Here is a 17,872-nt window from a genome sequence, read left to right as displayed (position 1 = left end):
TAATTCCATTAATTTGTCAAAAATTTGAGAATAAAATTTGGACACTAAACAAATATTCTAAAAGCATGATTTGAAAAACTGGTTTTTCTCTATAAAACATTATCTAGTCTGAAATTAGCATGCCTCTTTGAATATCCATCTTTTTTTTTTTTTTACTACAAGGCTAATGAGACAATTCTGTTTAACTGAACGGGACAGCCCCCATTTTCCTTCCGTACAAAATACTTTTCATAACATTTAATGAAGTTTAAAATGTCTCTCCTTAAATGTGAAGTATTTACCTTTCAGTAGTTTCTAGCTACTTTCTGATCAGTATACTCTATATTCCAAAGGGTCAAACAGCAAACATTTGTTAGCTTTCTCCTTGAGAGAGACACGTTGATATTTTAACTCAGCTGTAGTCATGTAAGGACAAATACTGATTTACAACACTGCCCTTCCTACATACCCTGTGAAATTACCAGGTGATGACAACACAAAAGTACACATGATTCTTTCTCATTCCTTATCTACTCTGAAGACTAGAAGGAAATATAGTTCATAATTATAAATAAGGCGATTACTGAATTAGGAAAGGTTCAGAGCAAATTCCAGACATCATATGCTCCCTGAGAACAATCCTTTGACCTGATATTTATGAATCTCCTCTCTATAAGAAAATCAAGAAGCATAAATACATGTAACTGTCTATATATTATACCTCAAATGCAGATGAAAACCACATGGTAATGCTGACTGGAGGTAGAAGCAAATTTAATTAAACACTAAAGAAAAGAAAACTAAAAGGATAGACAATATGACAAAGTACTTAAAATACCCAAACTCAGGACACGTGTTTGGTCAGTGAATATGGGCTGGTAGAGGCTGACTATAAGTAGAAAGTAGCAGCTCTCCCTGGTTAAGACCTGTGGAAGAAAATAAGGAGAAAGTGACCACAGCCTCATAAGGGCCTGCGCAAAAACATGTACATGTGTAGTCAGAAGCCAAGTAGATAAAAGAAGCAAGAGAGAAAAAACATAAGCGTGGTGGCAAGTGGCGGGGCATGTCCCCCACCTGAAGCAATTCAAACTCAAGAACTGCAAAAGCTGTTGACCAGCCTCCAGACTGCAACTTCTGACAGAGGCGCATAAAATGAAGAGTACATAAACACAATCCCCCAAACTATAAAACTGTTATTTCTTGTTCCCTTTCTGCCCATAAAAAGGGGGATTAAACCAAAAGTACATCAGATAAAGATGAAATAAATGAACAGGAAAAAAAAATGTTGCTAAAATAAGTGTTCTGAAATATCCAAACACGCTCAATACAGACAGCAAACATACATCCACGGTCAACACGGCCTCCTGCAGCCAGCTTTGTCCTAGGGTCCCAAGACATACTAGCGCAGCTGACTATCCTTCCACCACGGCTATTGAGTGTTTTATTCTGCTGGCACGTCACGAGCCTCTTGGGGTATACAGTGCCAACAAAGTGGTTTATGTACATTAGTCAAATATGCAAATTAAGACTAACAAAAATAGAGCAAAATACTAGTCCACGGTGTAAAATATAACAGATAGGGAAAGAACAACGCTTATCTTTTTCCCTCTTGATTTTAGAGAAATTAAGTAACGTGCTTTAAGCATACAGAGCTAGTTAAGGGGAGAAACTGGATTTGAATCCCGGTGCTCTGATGTCTGCCCTGTGTCCTTAATCACTTTGTAATACCACCTGGCAAGGAACAGACCAGTGATTTCCTATTTGCCACTCTTTAAAAAATGTATCATCCAGTGATTTTTTTAACATAAATTTATGTTTCCCACATGACTCAAGATATCAGTAATTCTCCTCCCAAGCAAGAAGTTCACCTCTCTGGATTTCTATCATCTCCTAAAATCTTAGCCCAGTAATTCTTTACTATTTTGTAAATTCTCAGACTTTTCAGGAGCATCAACTAGCTTGAATGAAGTTACCCAGTCTGCCATTACCAGAAGCACAAGCACAAGGGTTATGTTCTAAACTGTTGCTTTTGGGGTTTTTTTCAATTTTTTTTCAATTATTTTCTTTTGGCCACACCACGCAGCTTATGGGATCTTAGTTCCCCAACCAGCAACTGAACCCGGGCCCTCAGCAGTGAAAGCATGGAGTCCTAACCAATGGACCTCCCAGGGAATTCCCTGCTTTTGTATTTCAAAGTGAACAGGCTAGGTACTACCAAAAAGAGACCCTCAGTAAATCATAATGTGACAGAATCTTCGGCCTTTTTCAGAAAACTCATTTCTGAATGCAATCTACCACCTCAAGAGGTTTAGAAGGCTAACAACTCTAACTGGCAAACAACCAATTTCCACCCTAGCTCATCCTGTTGAATCACGCTGTAGGAAATCAGTACAGCAGACAAAGTCATTTGCCCATCCTCTCGAGCCTTACCAACCTGCACAGGTAGGTCTGACTTCCAACTACCAGCACCTGCAGCTCCGGCCTCTGGAGCCCATCTGCCCGCCTGCAGGGTGGGCCCACAAACATGGGGCAATGTGTCCCTCCCAAAGGGCAGCCCTCAACAGCGGACTGGTAAAACAGGCCAGCTCCTTCCCACTCTCCCCATCAGGTAACTCTCCACCTGCAATTCTACATGAGCTCCCAGTGTTCCCCCAGCATGATTAAGCTTTAACTGCCCACAGCGGAAACTGGTTTAAAAACATGCCCTTTACTGGCTGACTTTCCTCCCTCTTGCTTCCTCATTCCCATACTGGTGTGTCCTGGGATTACTCACAAACAATTTGGATTTGAATTTATATCTCAGGATTTGCTTCAGGAGGAACTCAAACTAACAGAATCAGGTTTCTGCAGATAAGGGACAATTTGCCAAATTCTTACATGTACTAATTTTTTATTTCTAAATAGAAAATTTAATAAAGACTGAGCTTCTATAGCTTTTGTTGACTATAAAGTACAAAATAATGCATACAAAAAGCTTCTCTGAAGAGTTGCAAGATATTTTTATACTTGCAAAAAAAGGACATTTCAAAGTGATAAGCTTTTCTAAGGAAATCAAAAGCTATCAGGAAGTGTAGCTTGAAATCATTGTTAATCAGCTGATAAATACGAAGGATCAGATTTAGCCTACGTAATCAACTCTAGATACAACACCAGCTGTCCTGAACCTACGTATGTATGTAGTTCACTCAAGATGATAACAAGTCATAAAGTCTAAGTTAAAAAGCACGCTTTCAGCTCCAGCATGAAAAGGGCTTAGAAGGCATCACTTCCATCCTTACAAGAACAAACTGAAAATCAATGACACTTTTGAACCCATCAGAGAACTAAGGTTAGGGGACAAACTACCAACCAAAACCTGGAGACACAGCTGAGATCTGCTTACCTGGAGCAGAAGCTGCAGGAGCTGTAAACTGGTGCTGGAGACTAGGAGCGAACTGGCGTGAAAGTGAAAAACTGCAGGGATGCAGATTGGTTTTGGGTTTTTTTTTTGGTGGGGGGGGGGGGGTCCACACTTTTGTGGGCTTTACCTCCAGGAATCCCACCATGTCTGCACTGTGAAGGTGAAGACCTCGTGACCACAGCAGGGAGGGGAAGAGTAATCACTGCAAAACATGAAACAAGCCCAGAGTTTCCTTCCTAACAAAATCATATGCTCCAGGGGAAAAGACTGCCAGAGCGTTCTCCAGATTAAGAAAAGGCATTCCTCAGCATTTTACTCTGAAAAGTTAAAGGTGCTTTAAGTGGCAGTTGAATGAAGTTCCTGGAGGGAAGATTCTGCATCTAGCCAGCACTTGCTACATGGCAGCTGCTCACAACTTCATTCAAAGGACTTGAAACTCTGATCTTTGCCTGTTTCCCTCAAATGCTGACTTTAGCCTATCGAAGCACCACAGATGAAGTGACTCCTTTGACAACTGAAAATAAAGGGAAGAACTATGCAGACCAGGTTCCTCACACAGGGCTTGGCACCCAGGTGATGAGTAAGTGTTGGCTGAACTGAACGTCTTCCAATCAAAGGCATTTGAGATGTGCTATTCATATTCTACAAAATAGCTTGAATTATTTAGAATGTCAAAACGGGAAAGGGCGTGTGGCAAGTTAAGGAAATTAAAGAGAAATGGGGTATAAATGGAATATTAAACCTTTGAAATTCAAAATAAAGAACCTGGTTATAAAAAAAAAAAGAAAGAAGGAAAGAGCATTCCTCCCACTCCAGCCCCTCCAAGCCTTCCAGCCAAACCTAAGGGGGGAAACGTAGTCAACAATGGTGAAGGCTTCCAGAAAATAGACTGGGAACTCTGCAGCTACGGAAGGGAGTACGTTACAGGGAGGAAAAAAGCTACAACAATGGAGAACACTTGTGAAGGTCACAGACATAGGCTGAGATTTAATTGGAAGATTGCAGAACTCTTATCCTCCCTGACACTTTTTACCATCACACCAGCAGGGCTCCAAATACCGGTGGGTTACAGCTGAAAGAGATGCAAGACACAGACTCTCTCTGGGGAACAGTGCTTAGAAAACCCCAAAGTCAAGAGGGCAGATATAAACAAGGGCACTAGAAGAATTTGAAGCCTCTGGCACCTGTAGCTACAGCAAACATTGAACACTGCCAAACCCCTATTAGTTCCTATTACCTGATACATGTCAGTCTTTCAAAAGCAAAACAACTAAAAACTGCAAGGCATAATAAAAAACAGTCTGACAAGACAAAGCAATCATTAGAACCAGACGCAGATGACACAGATTTGGGGATTATCAGACAGATTTTGAAATATCTGTAATTAATATGTTAAGGGCTCTAATGGAAAAAGACAACATGCAAAGAATAGAAGTGAAACAGGCAGGAAGGAGGCAGGGCACAACCTCTGAAAGAATGACATAACCTAAGGACATGACATAAACTGATTAGAACCAAATGGGTCCAAGATGGCAAACAAGTCGACTTTTTCCACTAGACCTTGAGCCTCAGTATATGCTCACATCAGCAAGCTAAATGACACACCCACAGGCGCCATGACAGTTCCAAGACTGACCATAAGGATCAAAAAGTGGGCAGTGGCCCAGTTCCTGGAAATCCCCACCTCTTTCTAAAATAGCTGGAATGCTCCTCCCCCTCATTAGCCTATGAAATTACCCACTCCCATACCCTGGTGCCTTTCTCACCTTCTGAGATGGCCCACACTCTGTGGAGTGTGTTTCTCTCTAAATAAACCCATTTCTTACTTATCACTTTGTCTCTCACTGAATTCTTTCTGCGATGAGACATCAATAACCTCAGCTTCATTAAGTCCTGAAACCAGGTGTGTGATCTCAGTTGGAAGACTGTGGGTTTTGGCTGGGTTCGAGTCCCGGCCACGTGGGTTCAAGTCCCAGTCTGGATTCGAGTCCCAGCATGTGGGTTCCAGTCCCAATCTGAGGTGCACGCTTTCAGAAGGATAATGTAAACAGATGGAAACTGTAAGAAACAATCAAAAGGAAATGCTAAAAACCAAGAGCATTGTAAAAGCCCTTTCCACGGGCTCATCAGAAACTCCATACAGCCAAAGAAAGAAGCAGTGAGCTTGAATATAGGTCAACAGACACTCTGCAAACTGAAATGCAAAGAGGAAAAAGAATGGAAAAAACAGGACATCCAAAAACTGTGGGACAATTCCAGAAAGTATAACATATACCCATTATTAGAATATCAGAAGGAGAAGAAAAAGAAAAGGAAATAGAAGAAATATTTTAAATAATGGCCAAGAACTTTCCAAAATTAATGACAGACCCCAGGAAGCTGAGAGAACACCAAACAGATTAAATACCCTCAAAAACCCTCATGTAGGTATACCATATTCAGAAAATCAAAAGACAAAAAATCTTCAAAGAAGTTACAGAGAGTGAAAAACACCTTAACTACAGAGGAAAGAGTAAGAATTACAGTGGACTTCTCATCAGAAATCACGCAAGCAAGAAGAGAGCAGAGTGAAATATTTGAAGTAAGGAAGAAACCCCACCACCACTTTAGAATTCCATATCCCTCGATATTATAATTCAAACGTGAAGGAGAAATGAAGGCTTTTTCAGACCAAAAAACCCGAGGAATTCATCGCCAGTAGACCTGTCCTGCAAGAAATGTTGAAAAAAAAAAAAATTCTTCTAGCAGAAGGAAAATGATACAGGTCAGAAACCTGGATCTACATAAAGAAGAGCATCAGAGAAGGAATAAATAAAATGAAGATAAAGTCCTTCATTTTTTCATTCTTAACTGACCTAAAAAACAACCATTTGTTTAAAGTCATAATAGTAACAATGTATTAGATGATCATGGCACACTGGTAAGTGAATGAGTGACAGCAAGGTCGCAGCGGTGGGAAGCACAAATTGGGATTATGCTATTAACAAGGCATCTATATGACACATCAAGCAATATGGTGTTACTTTTAGGCAGATTCAGGTTAATTTAAAATGCATACTGTAAACTCCAGGGCAATCACTTCTAGAAATTTAAAAGGGCAAGGAAATTGATTCTCCCTTAGAGCCTCCAGAAAGTAACATAGCCTTGCCCACACCTTGAGCTTAGCCCACTGAGACCCATTTCAAACCTCTGACCTACAGAACTGTAAAAGAAATTGTTGTTTTACACCACTGAGTTTGTGTTCTTTTGTTACAGCAGCAACAGAAAACTAATACATTCTAAGAGAGGAGATAGCGTTGAATCATATAGAATGCCCAATTAAAAGGAAACAGAAAAAAGCAATGAATACAAAATAGTTACAAACATGGAAGATATTTACTCAACTATATCAATAATCACTTCAAATGTGAATGGTCTAAAAAATACAATATCAAAAGAGAGAGAGTCACAGTGGACAAAACAAGATCCAACTATAAGTTGTCTACAAGCAACAAACTTTAAATATAAAAATTTATATATGTTAAAAGTAAAGGATGGAAAGCTATACCATGCTAACACTAACCAAAAGAAAGCTGAAGTAACTATATTAACTTCAGACAAAGCAGACTTTGTCGGGTAATTAGGGATAAAGAGGGTCATTATGTGATAATAAAGAGGGCAATTCTCCAAGAAGACATAACAATCTTGTACTTGTTTACACCTAACGAATGAGAGGGTATCAAAACACATGAAGCAAAACCTGAGAAAAATGAAAAGAGGAGATAAATCCACTATTATAGTTAAAGACTTCAACAACACTGTCAGTAACTGACAGATCGAGCAGACAGAAAATCAATAAGGAAATAGATGACCTGAGCAGCACATCAATCAACTTGATCTGACATTTAAAGAAAACTCCATCCAACAACAGCTGAAAACATATTCTTCTCTAGCCCACATTCACCAATGTAGACCATATTCTGGGCCATAAAACACACTTTAACAGATTTAAAGGAACAGAAACCATACAAAGTATGTTCTTAGACACAGTGGAATTAAACTAGAAATCAGTAACAGAAAGGTTAAAAAAAAAAAAAAAACCCAGATATCTGGAAATTAAAGTCTCAAGAGAAATTTTAAAATATTTTGAACTAAATGAAAATGAAAATACAGCTTATTAAAATTTGTGGGATGCAGCAAAAGTAGTGATTAGAAGGAAATTTATAGCATTAAAATGGATTCGAGTTCAAGACATGAGTATGAACCCATGTTTAGCTTAACATGTTAGCTCTAGATACAGATGGTTACACATATATTTCCATATATGTACATATATATTTCCTTGCTTGTCAGATGAGAGGGCCTAGAAGAATGACACCCTAAGTGACAACAAGCATACCTAGTGCCCAAATCTTGGGGTATTTTTTAATAAATTTTATTTATTTATTTATTTTTGGCTGTGTTGGGTCTTTGTTGCTGGGTGTGGGCTTTCTTTAGTTGCAGCGAGCAGGGTTTACTCTTCTTTGTGGTGCACGGGCTTCTCATCACAGTGGCTTCTCTTGTTGCAGAGCATGGGCTCTAGGTGCACAGGCTTTGGTAGTTGTGGCATGTGGGCTCAGTAGTTGTGGCTCGCCGGCCCTAGAGTGTAGGCTCAGTAGTTGTGGCACATGGGCTTAGCTGCTCCACGGCATGTGGGATCTTCCTGGACCAGGGCTCGAACCCATGTCCCCTGAATTGGCAGGCGGATTCTTAATCACTGCACCACCAGTGATGTCCCCCAAATCTTGGTTTCTAACAGCATTCCCCAATAAAAAGAACCAAAGCTCCTTGAAGAAATGACTGACTCTAGGACGGGAAAAGGAAATATACCAGATGAGCCTGAAGTACCTTGTAGTGCCAGAAAGTAAGGAAGTACCAGAAAAAAAAAAAAAGAAGAAACCCACAATGATGGGGGTATGTCAAAGGAACAGGTGGAACCAACTGAAAGAGCTTACAATGGCCATAGCTAAAACAATTTGAGCAAAAAATAAAGTGGTATTGCATTATAACCCAAAGTATAAGATAAATATCCATGAGTTCATAGTGATAGGGATTACAGATGGAAAAGGATTGAGCATTAATAGGTTATTTAAAATCTACTAATTTTCTTCATGTCTGAAATTTTCCATAGTAAACCTTTTAAACATATATAAAATAAGTGTATATATATAAATGTGTTTATATATAAATGGATGTGTGTGTATATATGTATATGTGTGTGTGTGTAGATGTAACCCAACAAACAAACGCTCCTTTGACCTTTACACTACCGTTTTGGGTTCTGTATGTATGTTGGTTTCTAGGGGTTATAATGTGCTTACACGACTAAGTTCTCCACTAATTTTGGTCCATGGACACAGATTCTAGTAGTCTATCCTTATGAGTTTTGTGTGTATTTGTATATATTAAGTATTTTCTCCTCACTTCTGCTTCCTCTTTATTATTTAACAGAAGATTCATAGATCAACTTAAAAATTTAGTCTGTAGATAACAGAATGTTCACATGGAAATGCACGTTGTAGGCTGTGTATAGATGCAGAGTATCAGAAGGGTGAATTGTACCAGTGAAGTTAGTCTCCTAGCTCTAAGTCCACTCTCTATACTCCAGCAGCTCTCAGCCAGAGCCTGAGATATTTGGCAATGTCTGGGAAAGCCGGGACACCACCGGGGTCTTTTGGGAATGTCCAGAAATATTTTTGGTTGTCACAGATTGGGGGATCCTACTAACATGTGGTGGGTAGAGGCCAGGGATGCTGCTAAACATCCTACAATGCAGAGGACAGTCCCCAGCAATGAAGAATTATCTGGCTCAAAATGTCAACAATGCCAAGTTTGAGAAACTCTGTTCTGTTCTGTAATGCTGGGGCTGGGACTCTACATATAGCATTTTTCCAACTACAGCTGACCCTTGAACAATACGGCAGGGAGGAAGAACAACCCTCCACGAAGTTGAAAATCTGCTTATACAGTAGGCCTTCCATATCAGAGGATCTGACCAATCACAGATCTTGTTGTACCGTAGTATTTACTGTTGACCAAAAAATCTGCGTATAAATGGACCTGTGCAGTTCAAATCTGTGCTGTTCGAGGTCAGCTGTATGGATCAATGAAACAACCTGGATGAACTTGGAAATACACAGGAAAAAGTCTTCAGTCTCAATAATTAGTAAAGACATGCAAATAAAAATAAGGTACTATTTTCTAACTCAAATTAGCAACATTTTCAGTACTCACTGAAGTACATGTAGTTAAATGACACAGTTATCCGTGATGAAAGTTATAAATTGCAGGGCCTTTTTAAAAAGCAGTTTAACAATGGCATAGGAGCCTTAAAAACCTTTATACCCTTTGGTCAGTAATCCCACTTTCTCTAAGAATAAAAATCCTAAAGAAATAATAAATCAAGTGAAAAACTGGGTATATCCTAAAGCAAACTCTAAAAAATTCCATAATAAAGATATAAATAAACCACAGTATATACAAATAAGTACAAAGGCCAAATTAATTTTATATGAAAAACTTGAAGGAAATGCCTTATAGAAGTTAAGATTTAAGTTTGACTTTAACACTTCAATGGCCAAAAACTGAAATATCTCAAGCGGAAAGCTGAAGTCCTGAGAAACTGCAACATTTGTTTTTAGTTTTCCAAACAGAATACCAAGTAGGAAGGTTGGCTATAATGAATACACACAGCTGGTTAAGGCTAGTGGAAGGTGATTAATTCTATGAGGACAGGCTGGGGCTGTGACCCTGAGGATGAGAATTAACTTGTTCTGCATGCAAAAGGAAGCTAACTCATGTCTTTAAGCAAATACACCTTAGGAAGAAAATTCTAGGAACAGTGTGTAAAATGGTTTGGGACAGAGGGAAAAAAAAAAAAAAAATCTAGAGCCAGGGAGGCCAGTTAGACTCACCCAGACACATGTAAACACATGTTCACAGCAGTGTTATTCACAGCAGCCGAAACACAGCAACAACCTAGTGTCCATCAACGGATGAATGGATAAACAAACTGTGCCACAGCCACTCGGCAGAGTATTAGCCAGCCATACCCAAGAATGAAGTCTGAGAGACACTACGGCATGGATGAACCTTGAACACATGAGATGAAATAAGCCAAACACAAAAGGGCAAATACTGTACGATTCCAATTCTGTGAGGCCTCTAGAATAAGCAAATTCAGAGACAGAAAGGGCTGGGAGGAGGGGAAATGGGGAGTTAACGCTTAATGGTTTCAGAATTTGTGTTTAGGGTAAGGGAGAAACTTTTGGAAATAGCGGTGACGGTGACACAATACTGTGAATGTACTTAGTACCTCTGAGCTGTACACTTAAAAATGCTTAGAACAATCAACTTCACGGTATGTGTATTTTACCACCATAATAAAAGAGTAAAAAAAAAAAGAAAAGTGAAGATAGAACTCAAATTGCAAAGAACAGGACAGAAATTGTCAAGAGGAGGCAGGAGCGGTGTGGACTACTGTTTCATGACGTTTAATTTGAAAAGCTCTACTGATAACATTAAGGGTAGAGAGAGGTTTTCTGGTTTAGATCTTTCTCAAGGCAGAGTAGACCTTAACATACGGTATATATCTAGGATATCTAGGTAACAGCTAAGAATTGAGTGTCGTTAAAAAAAAAAAAAGTCTGGCCTAAAACTCTTACTTGGGGGACGAGAGTAGCATCACAATATTTTATTGGCGCACAGCAGTATGAGAAGCATTTCAAAGTTATAATTTCATCTTACATTTGGAAAACCAACCAACCAACCAACAGCTTTCCTAGCACGAAGTAAAAAGGAATGCTGGACCAAATCCTCTTCGATGATAAAAACACACACAGCTCTTCCATCATGGGCATATTAATATCACTCAAACGGTGAAATCTACCAGTATTGGAGGGTGGAGACTTGATATTTTTATATTTATCCAAACGGCACGTACTTCAAGAGGCTGGGAAATTGTGCAAGACAACCCAATTTCTTCAACAAATACCTTGCAAAGAAAAGGGAAACTGAAGATGCTCATCCACCGAACGCCACGCAAGGACCCGCTCAAATCCTGAGCGGCACAAACCAACCACTAAAAGAACAATTAAAAAAAATTCCTTTAAGGAAATGTGAACACTGCCCGAATACCGTGGAAACGGAGGGCAGGATACCAGCGAAGGGTTACTCAATTCGCTCTAGTTTCTATACGTTTTGAAAATTTCTGCAACCATTTTCTGGGGCATTTTAGCAAAAAGCGCCGTGGGGCGGGGGAGCGGGTCTTTCTCACGCCGCCCGCGGCCGCCCCCCGCGAGCCAGGCGCCTCCACGGCCCACCCCCGGCCTCCAGGGCCGCGTCGGCTCTGCCAACGCCCCACACACTCCCGGACGCCGGGCCAGCGGCCAGAGACCCCGCTGAGGGCGGCGGCCCGGGGCGAAGCCTCCGACTCTCCGGGCGCTCGGGCCGCGGCCGCTCGCCGGAGGCGCTGCGGGGACGGACGGAGGCCGCGCAGGCTCACACGCCGCCGCCGGGCCATCCGCTACTCACCCCGACGCCGGCAGCGCAGGACCCCGGCCTTTCGGGACTCGGGCTGTGGCATCTTCGCTCCCGCCACGGCCCGGGTCCGAGCCGCATTCGCCGCAGCGGGTGGAGCTGCCGGCAAGCAAACGCAGCAGCGGGCACACCACCGCCCCCAGCGTTTGCCCAGTGCCCGCGCCGCGGCCTCGGCCCGAGCGCGCGCCCGCCGGGGCCACGTGACGGGCGGCCCCGGCCCCGCGCGTGACGTCACCGCCGCTGCGGGCGCGTCGCGGCCCCCGGGCTCCACACGTTCCGGAGGCCCAGCGCCTGCGGGTGGGCTCGGGGGTCGGTCGCGGGTGGCCTTCGCGTTTTTAACTCTTACATAAATGGGCTCATTGAAGACAAATGCCTTAAACATATTGAAAGATGTGCGACCCCGCTTATGATAAAAGAACTGTAGGTTAAAATGTCAAGGCTTGGCAGAAACTGTGATAAAACCTCACGGGTTGGTGGTAAGGGTGGGAAAGTACAGCGCGCCCGCAGAGCAGCCGCAGGAAGGCACATGGGGTCACGGGGGGCTTGCTAGAAATCTTGACTCTTCAGCCCCCTATCAGTAAGCAAAGGATGTTGCAGCCATCGGGCCATCACCATTACAGCCCCCGCCCGCCCGCCCGGAGGTAACTCAGGGTGGAAACGGGCTGTCCGCTGCCAAGCCCCCAGCCACTGTGGCCACCCCCAAATGGTGCACTCAGGATGGGGAAGAACAGGATCCTGGCTCTGGTTGGTTAGGGTGCATAGCAAAGAAATGATCTCAGTACGCCCTGGCTCTTGCAATTCCCATGTACAAGAAAGCACTAAATTCCTTAACTTGCGTTTGATTGATTTTCTTTAACAGTAACCTTTGATGTTCAGACTATCTGATCTTCGCTGCAAAAACTCCTATCTATCCTGTCTCCCCCACCTTACCTCTTCAGAGCAGTCCCGCAGAGCTACCTAAGAGGCTGCGTCCCAGGCTTGAGTCCTCGGTTTTGCCTGCCAAATAAAACATAATTCTCAACGTTTAGGTTATGCATTTTTTTTCAGTCGGCAGGCCCCATGCCAGACGTACTTAAGTAATCAAAATATGCGTTTTGCCGCGTGGCCAGGTGATTTATGTACACATCAAAGTCTGTAATCAGTGTCCTAAGGTGCAGTCAGTGCAGGAGACCGGCCATTGCTCCACCTTCACCCGACCCTTGACGGTGTCAGACATTTTATTTGCCATTCTGATGGGTGTGGAGATCTGTTCCTAGCTGTTATTTTAAATGGGTTCATACTGTCCCACCAAATTAACGTACAGTCGTACCATTCCAGAAATTGAAGCTTTGGGTTAGCTCCAATTTTTTACCATTAGAAAGAATGACATGAATATGCTTTTTGCAGTGTAGCACCTAAACCCGGGGTCTTTGAGGCTGGGCATAGGCTAGTCTATGGGCTGTGTTCATCTATCCCCAGATACAGTTGCCAGAGGAAATAATAGGGGGCTTAAAATTTGAATTTCAGATAAAAAAAAATTCACTAGCATGTCCCATAGAATATGTGGAATATACTTTACCAAGATATTATTGTTTATCCAAACTTCAAGTTTACCAGGGCATGCTGTACTTTTATTTGCTAAATCTGGCAACGCTAACCCTGGACAAGTTTTAAACTTAGTTTTCTGTTTTATGATACGGTAATAACAATAGGAACTATCTTGTAAAGTTGTGTGGATGAGATGAGATCATCTATGCAGAGTACCTACCAGGGGGTATGAAACATAGTGAGAGCTCAGTAATTGTTAGCTCTTATTTTTATTTCATCTCGGTGTGTCTTAGGATAAATTCCTGAAAGTATGCTTTCCTTAAAGAATTCTCTGGCTAATGTAAGGCTTGTCCAAGTGTTTGGTCATACCCAAAACTGTTGTGTGAAAAGCCTTGAGCAGGTGAGCAGATACTTTCTCAAATAGCTCCAGGATACAAATCAGATTTTAAAATTTCTATACAAAACCGTAATTGCCACCTACGGGCAAGTATGGGTTTCCTTTCAATCACACCAAGTACTTGGATGTTGATTCTGATTTGTTTTCTATTCCAGAGTCAGCTGAAACAATATTCTAGAGGAGATTGTTTAAGCAACATTCTACATCGCTTCTAAGACTTACTCATGCTATCTAGGACCTGAACTAAATTACATTAAAAAACTAAGACTGAATATTAGGCCCATGGCTCTAAGAAAAAGAACATTTTTCTTTTGGCAAAGCTGATATTTACATCCTTCTTTATGCTTACCAAACAAGAAGATTCTCTGAATTTATACTGCAATTCTCTTTTTTCCTTCGGCTGCAGAAATTTTATTTTGTATTTTACTCTAATTTTAATGGATTCATAGGTTTATTACAATCAATTTTTTATTACTTTCTAGAGCAGCTAAGGTATAAACACGGGCCCAGAATATACTAATCACGTGGCAATTACTTTGTGCCGCCAGATTGACCTTTTAAAAGCTCAATCAAGTTACCCTGGCCATCTGTAATATTTGGGCACAGGTTTTTCCCATCTCTTTCCAGCAACAGATTTTATAGAGTACTTTGCCAAATACATGGGTATAATGACATTATAAACTGGTTCTTTTTTCTTTACATTGTATATATTATTTCAAAGAACACAAGCTCCATGAAGGGAGGGATGTTTACCTGCCCCATTGTCAGCTGCATCCCAGCACCTAGAAGGACACCTGGCCTGAGATGACCATTCAGTTGTTGATTAAATGAGCATAATAGATGAGTCAAGTCGTTTTCTGCTGTAAAAAACTAGTTTATATTTTCTCCAGCAGAAGCTATGATTTAGTGATTCTATCCTAAGCCTCCTCCTTTTTACTCCTTTCAATGTATTCCTTCCCTCATTTTCTCATTCTCTTCGTTTTGTGAATTAAATATATTTTTCACTTTTCTAGCTGCCTTCACCAGGGTGAATGCAACAGCCATCCCTCTAACCTGATAGAAGTACTTTAGACACCTGGGAGTGTGTCCACACAGGATGGATATTGAACCTAGTTACCTCTTCCCCAATCCCAGCTAAACAGTTTTCTTGAGTCATGTCGAACACAGATTATCAACAAGGCACACAAGCCAAGAAGTGTCAGGAGAGCTGAAGGCCAGAGCCATAGGAGGGAACACACGTGAAAAAGGCAAAACCAGAAGTAGGGAAGAGGGAATGTCTCCAGTTAACTGAAGGGCCAACAGAAACAAACAGGGAGGCTGGCCTGGAGAGCTGGACCAGGACACCCAGGCAAGTGACTGGACATCAGAAACTCAGGAACCCAACCAAGCAATGTGTCAAGGCCAGAATCCACACTGGCAGCAAGAAAGGAGCTCAATACAGTTGAATGGACCAACCAAGGCTCTCTGAGAATGTCTTTCTGGGGAGGTCACCAGCCCAGGTCACCTATCTGGAGTAGGAATTGAGTTGACCAAGAGTTGAGCAGTCCTTACGGTCTACCAGGACGAAGTGAGCTTGGCAAATAACTGGAGATAACACACTTTATCTCAATCGATTTTATGACAGCCTTAAGGGTGTGACAACATGCATTTCTAATGCTTAATTTAAGGTCTTGCCACGCCAGAAATTTAGTAGCAGAAAAGGCACTTCTGTTGTAGACCATTCTGGTTGTACTTCTTACTGTAGTTCACATAATTTCATGATGTTCCAAACATGTTCTCTTCTCCATGTTGAAGGACTAGGGGAATTTTTAACGCTTTATTCATGAAAATGATTGGTTTTCCTTTCATGAGACTCTCTTAAGAGGTCTCCAGTTCCGGGAAGACAGTATCCAAATACCACTGAAATGACTTGCAACCCAATCGTTTCCTTAATTCAACACGCTCACTAATATCTCCATAGGCAAGATATTTCAGATTAGGTCTTCGTAAAAATACCTGCTCCTAAATGGAAAGACAGAGTCATTAAACCAGACAAATCTTTGGTAATCAAATCATGATATCTAACATAGCAGTATGTATTTTCATCTGAACTAAAACAAAACAAAACAACAGCAGAAAACCTTCCCTCTGTATGGGGAGGGCAGAGACACACATAGGAGCTGGGACTCACTCACCCCACATATATTCACCGGATGTGCTGTGACAGACCACGATGAAAGTAGCGTAGAGGGACTCAGCAAGTCTAAGTCCTGCTTCTCAAGAGTTCTAGAATCATAGCCGCCTATTGTAGTGTTTCCCCTTTCTCCTACTCTCTCAATGATACTCAAGGACAAAAGCCCTCACTCCCCAATCCCTATCAACACTTCCATGGTTTCAGAAATGGGGGTTGGTGACGGCTAAGGGCAAATTGACTCTGGAGGAAGACAACCTGGCTTCAATTTCTGGCTCTGCTATTTATTAGCTATGTGACCTTGGCTGCTACCCTCATGAGACTGTGGTGAGGACTGAACACTTTCATACGTGCAAAGCTCTTAGGAGACTAAGGCTGGCACACAGTAGGTGTCATGTCAGTGTCGGCCATTATTATCACCACACCTGGTTAGTCTTTTCTGCGTTCTTGATTTAAGGAAGCACCAAGTATGAGTGTCTAATGGACTCAAGCTCTGCCATGTTAAAAGAGGTATTCTAAGTGGACCAAAGCCTCCTTGAAAGCAGAACCTTTGTATTTTCATCTGTGTATTCCCAGTGCCCGGTATATAGCATAGTAATATTGTTGAATGAGAGGAACTTGCTTACCCAAATTAGCATAGTATGGGCATGCCATGTTGGGTTCTCCCCAGGGATCTTTAGGTCTTTGCCATCATGTCTTGCCACTCCTAGTTCCCCAGGGGGGATTGGTGCAGAGAATGGACCTGAGGGAGGGTGTCCTCGTTTTGGAGTGAAGGCAGAGAAGACCTTAGCCAACATCTCCCTGTCCAAAGCCTGTTTTGCCTAATGACATTCACTCAACTTCCCAACATGCTGTGTCAATACAATCCATTGATTTTATGCCAAACGTTACATGCTTTTTATATTAGATGGAACTTTTGGTAACTATATCCCCCATGAAATTCAGTAAACTACTCAGTCCTAACTGTGTTCAAGTCAACCATTTAAATGTGACCTCTGGTCACAGAAAAAAAAAAAAAAAAAAAGCTTAAAATCTCTCATAACTAAAGAAATGCAATTTTAAACAATGAGATATCATTTTTAACCTATCAGATTAGAAGAAATACAAAGTTTAATTAAAACTAGCGTTGGAATAGTTGAGGACCATTTGGACATTATTCATCAAGATTTAAGATGCACTAACTCATGGTCCACAAGTTCATGTCTTCAGATTTATTCAAGATATAGCTGCACAAATGTGCAAAGAGATACATGTAAAGGATGTTCATTTTGGCACCGTTGAGGAGTAACAAAAAGCCAAGATGATCAGAATGTTTATCTCTGGGGGCTATTTATGAATGGAATCAATTTTAAGAGATCCATCCAAAGGAAATATTTAAAAGGATGACATGTTTATCTGCTCTGATTTTAAAAGACTTTGAAAGTATGTTTTTAAATTATACTAATAAATGGAAAAATTACAACAAAATATTGCTGCTCAAGTCGAGTTAGGTAAAAGAAAAGGTTATATACTCGTGTGTATGTGCATGTTAACAGGAAACTATAGACAGTAATTTAGTGGTGGCTTCTGAGGGGTGAAACTACGGGCTTAGAAAGCTTACTTTTCACTTCATGCTTTTCAATACTGTAAGACAAAAATGTGTATGCGTTACCTTTTTAAAAATATTTTTTTAAAAATCAGGAAATATAATAAACATACCGAAAAAAGCACATAGAATATAAATGTGCACCTTAGTGAATTGTTGAAAAATCAACCCCAGAAACCCTAAGTCAAGAAATAGAACATAATCAGCATCTCAGAGGCCCTTGCCTTTCCTTTCCTGATCATAATCCTTTCTCTTAGT

The 17,872-nt window shown here is 41.2% G+C and overlaps 2 protein-coding genes across 9 annotated transcripts in view; both read right to left on the bottom strand.

Annotated features, from left to right (window-relative positions):
• The window catches only part of GALNT11 (polypeptide N-acetylgalactosaminyltransferase 11), a 54,853-nt gene extending 41,894 nt beyond the window's left edge, over nucleotides 1-12,959 (bottom strand). Inside the window, exon 1 of one of the 4 annotated variants that reach the window (XM_079931886.1) lies at nucleotides 12,866-12,959. The gene's annotated coding sequence lies outside the window, so the exon portion shown is untranslated. Of the gene's footprint in view, nucleotides 1-3,361; nucleotides 5,197-11,929; nucleotides 12,151-12,865 lie in introns of those variants that run through there. The other 3 variants (XM_079931885.1, XM_079931888.1, XM_079931887.1) reach the window with 3 other exon arrangements.
• Nucleotides 12,960-15,485: 2,526 nt separating this feature from the next.
• Nucleotides 15,486-17,872, bottom strand: part of GALNTL5 (polypeptide N-acetylgalactosaminyltransferase like 5) — a 122,736-nt gene continuing 120,349 nt past the window's right edge. For all 5 annotated transcript variants that reach the window (XM_079932042.1, XM_079932040.1, XM_079932041.1 and 2 more), the window contains one exon: nucleotides 15,486-15,860. In XM_079932042.1, the coding sequence (XP_079788168.1) occupies nucleotides 15,717-15,860 (144 nt within the window). In that variant the 3' untranslated portion in view covers nucleotides 15,486-15,716. The remainder of the gene's footprint in view (nucleotides 15,861-17,872) is intronic.

This window comes from Stenella coeruleoalba (genome assembly GCF_951394435.1).
Source record: "Stenella coeruleoalba genome assembly, chromosome: 9".
Taxonomy (NCBI): Eukaryota; Metazoa; Chordata; class Mammalia; order Artiodactyla; family Delphinidae; genus Stenella; species Stenella coeruleoalba.
This window is presented reverse-complemented; position numbering and strand designations above follow the sequence as displayed.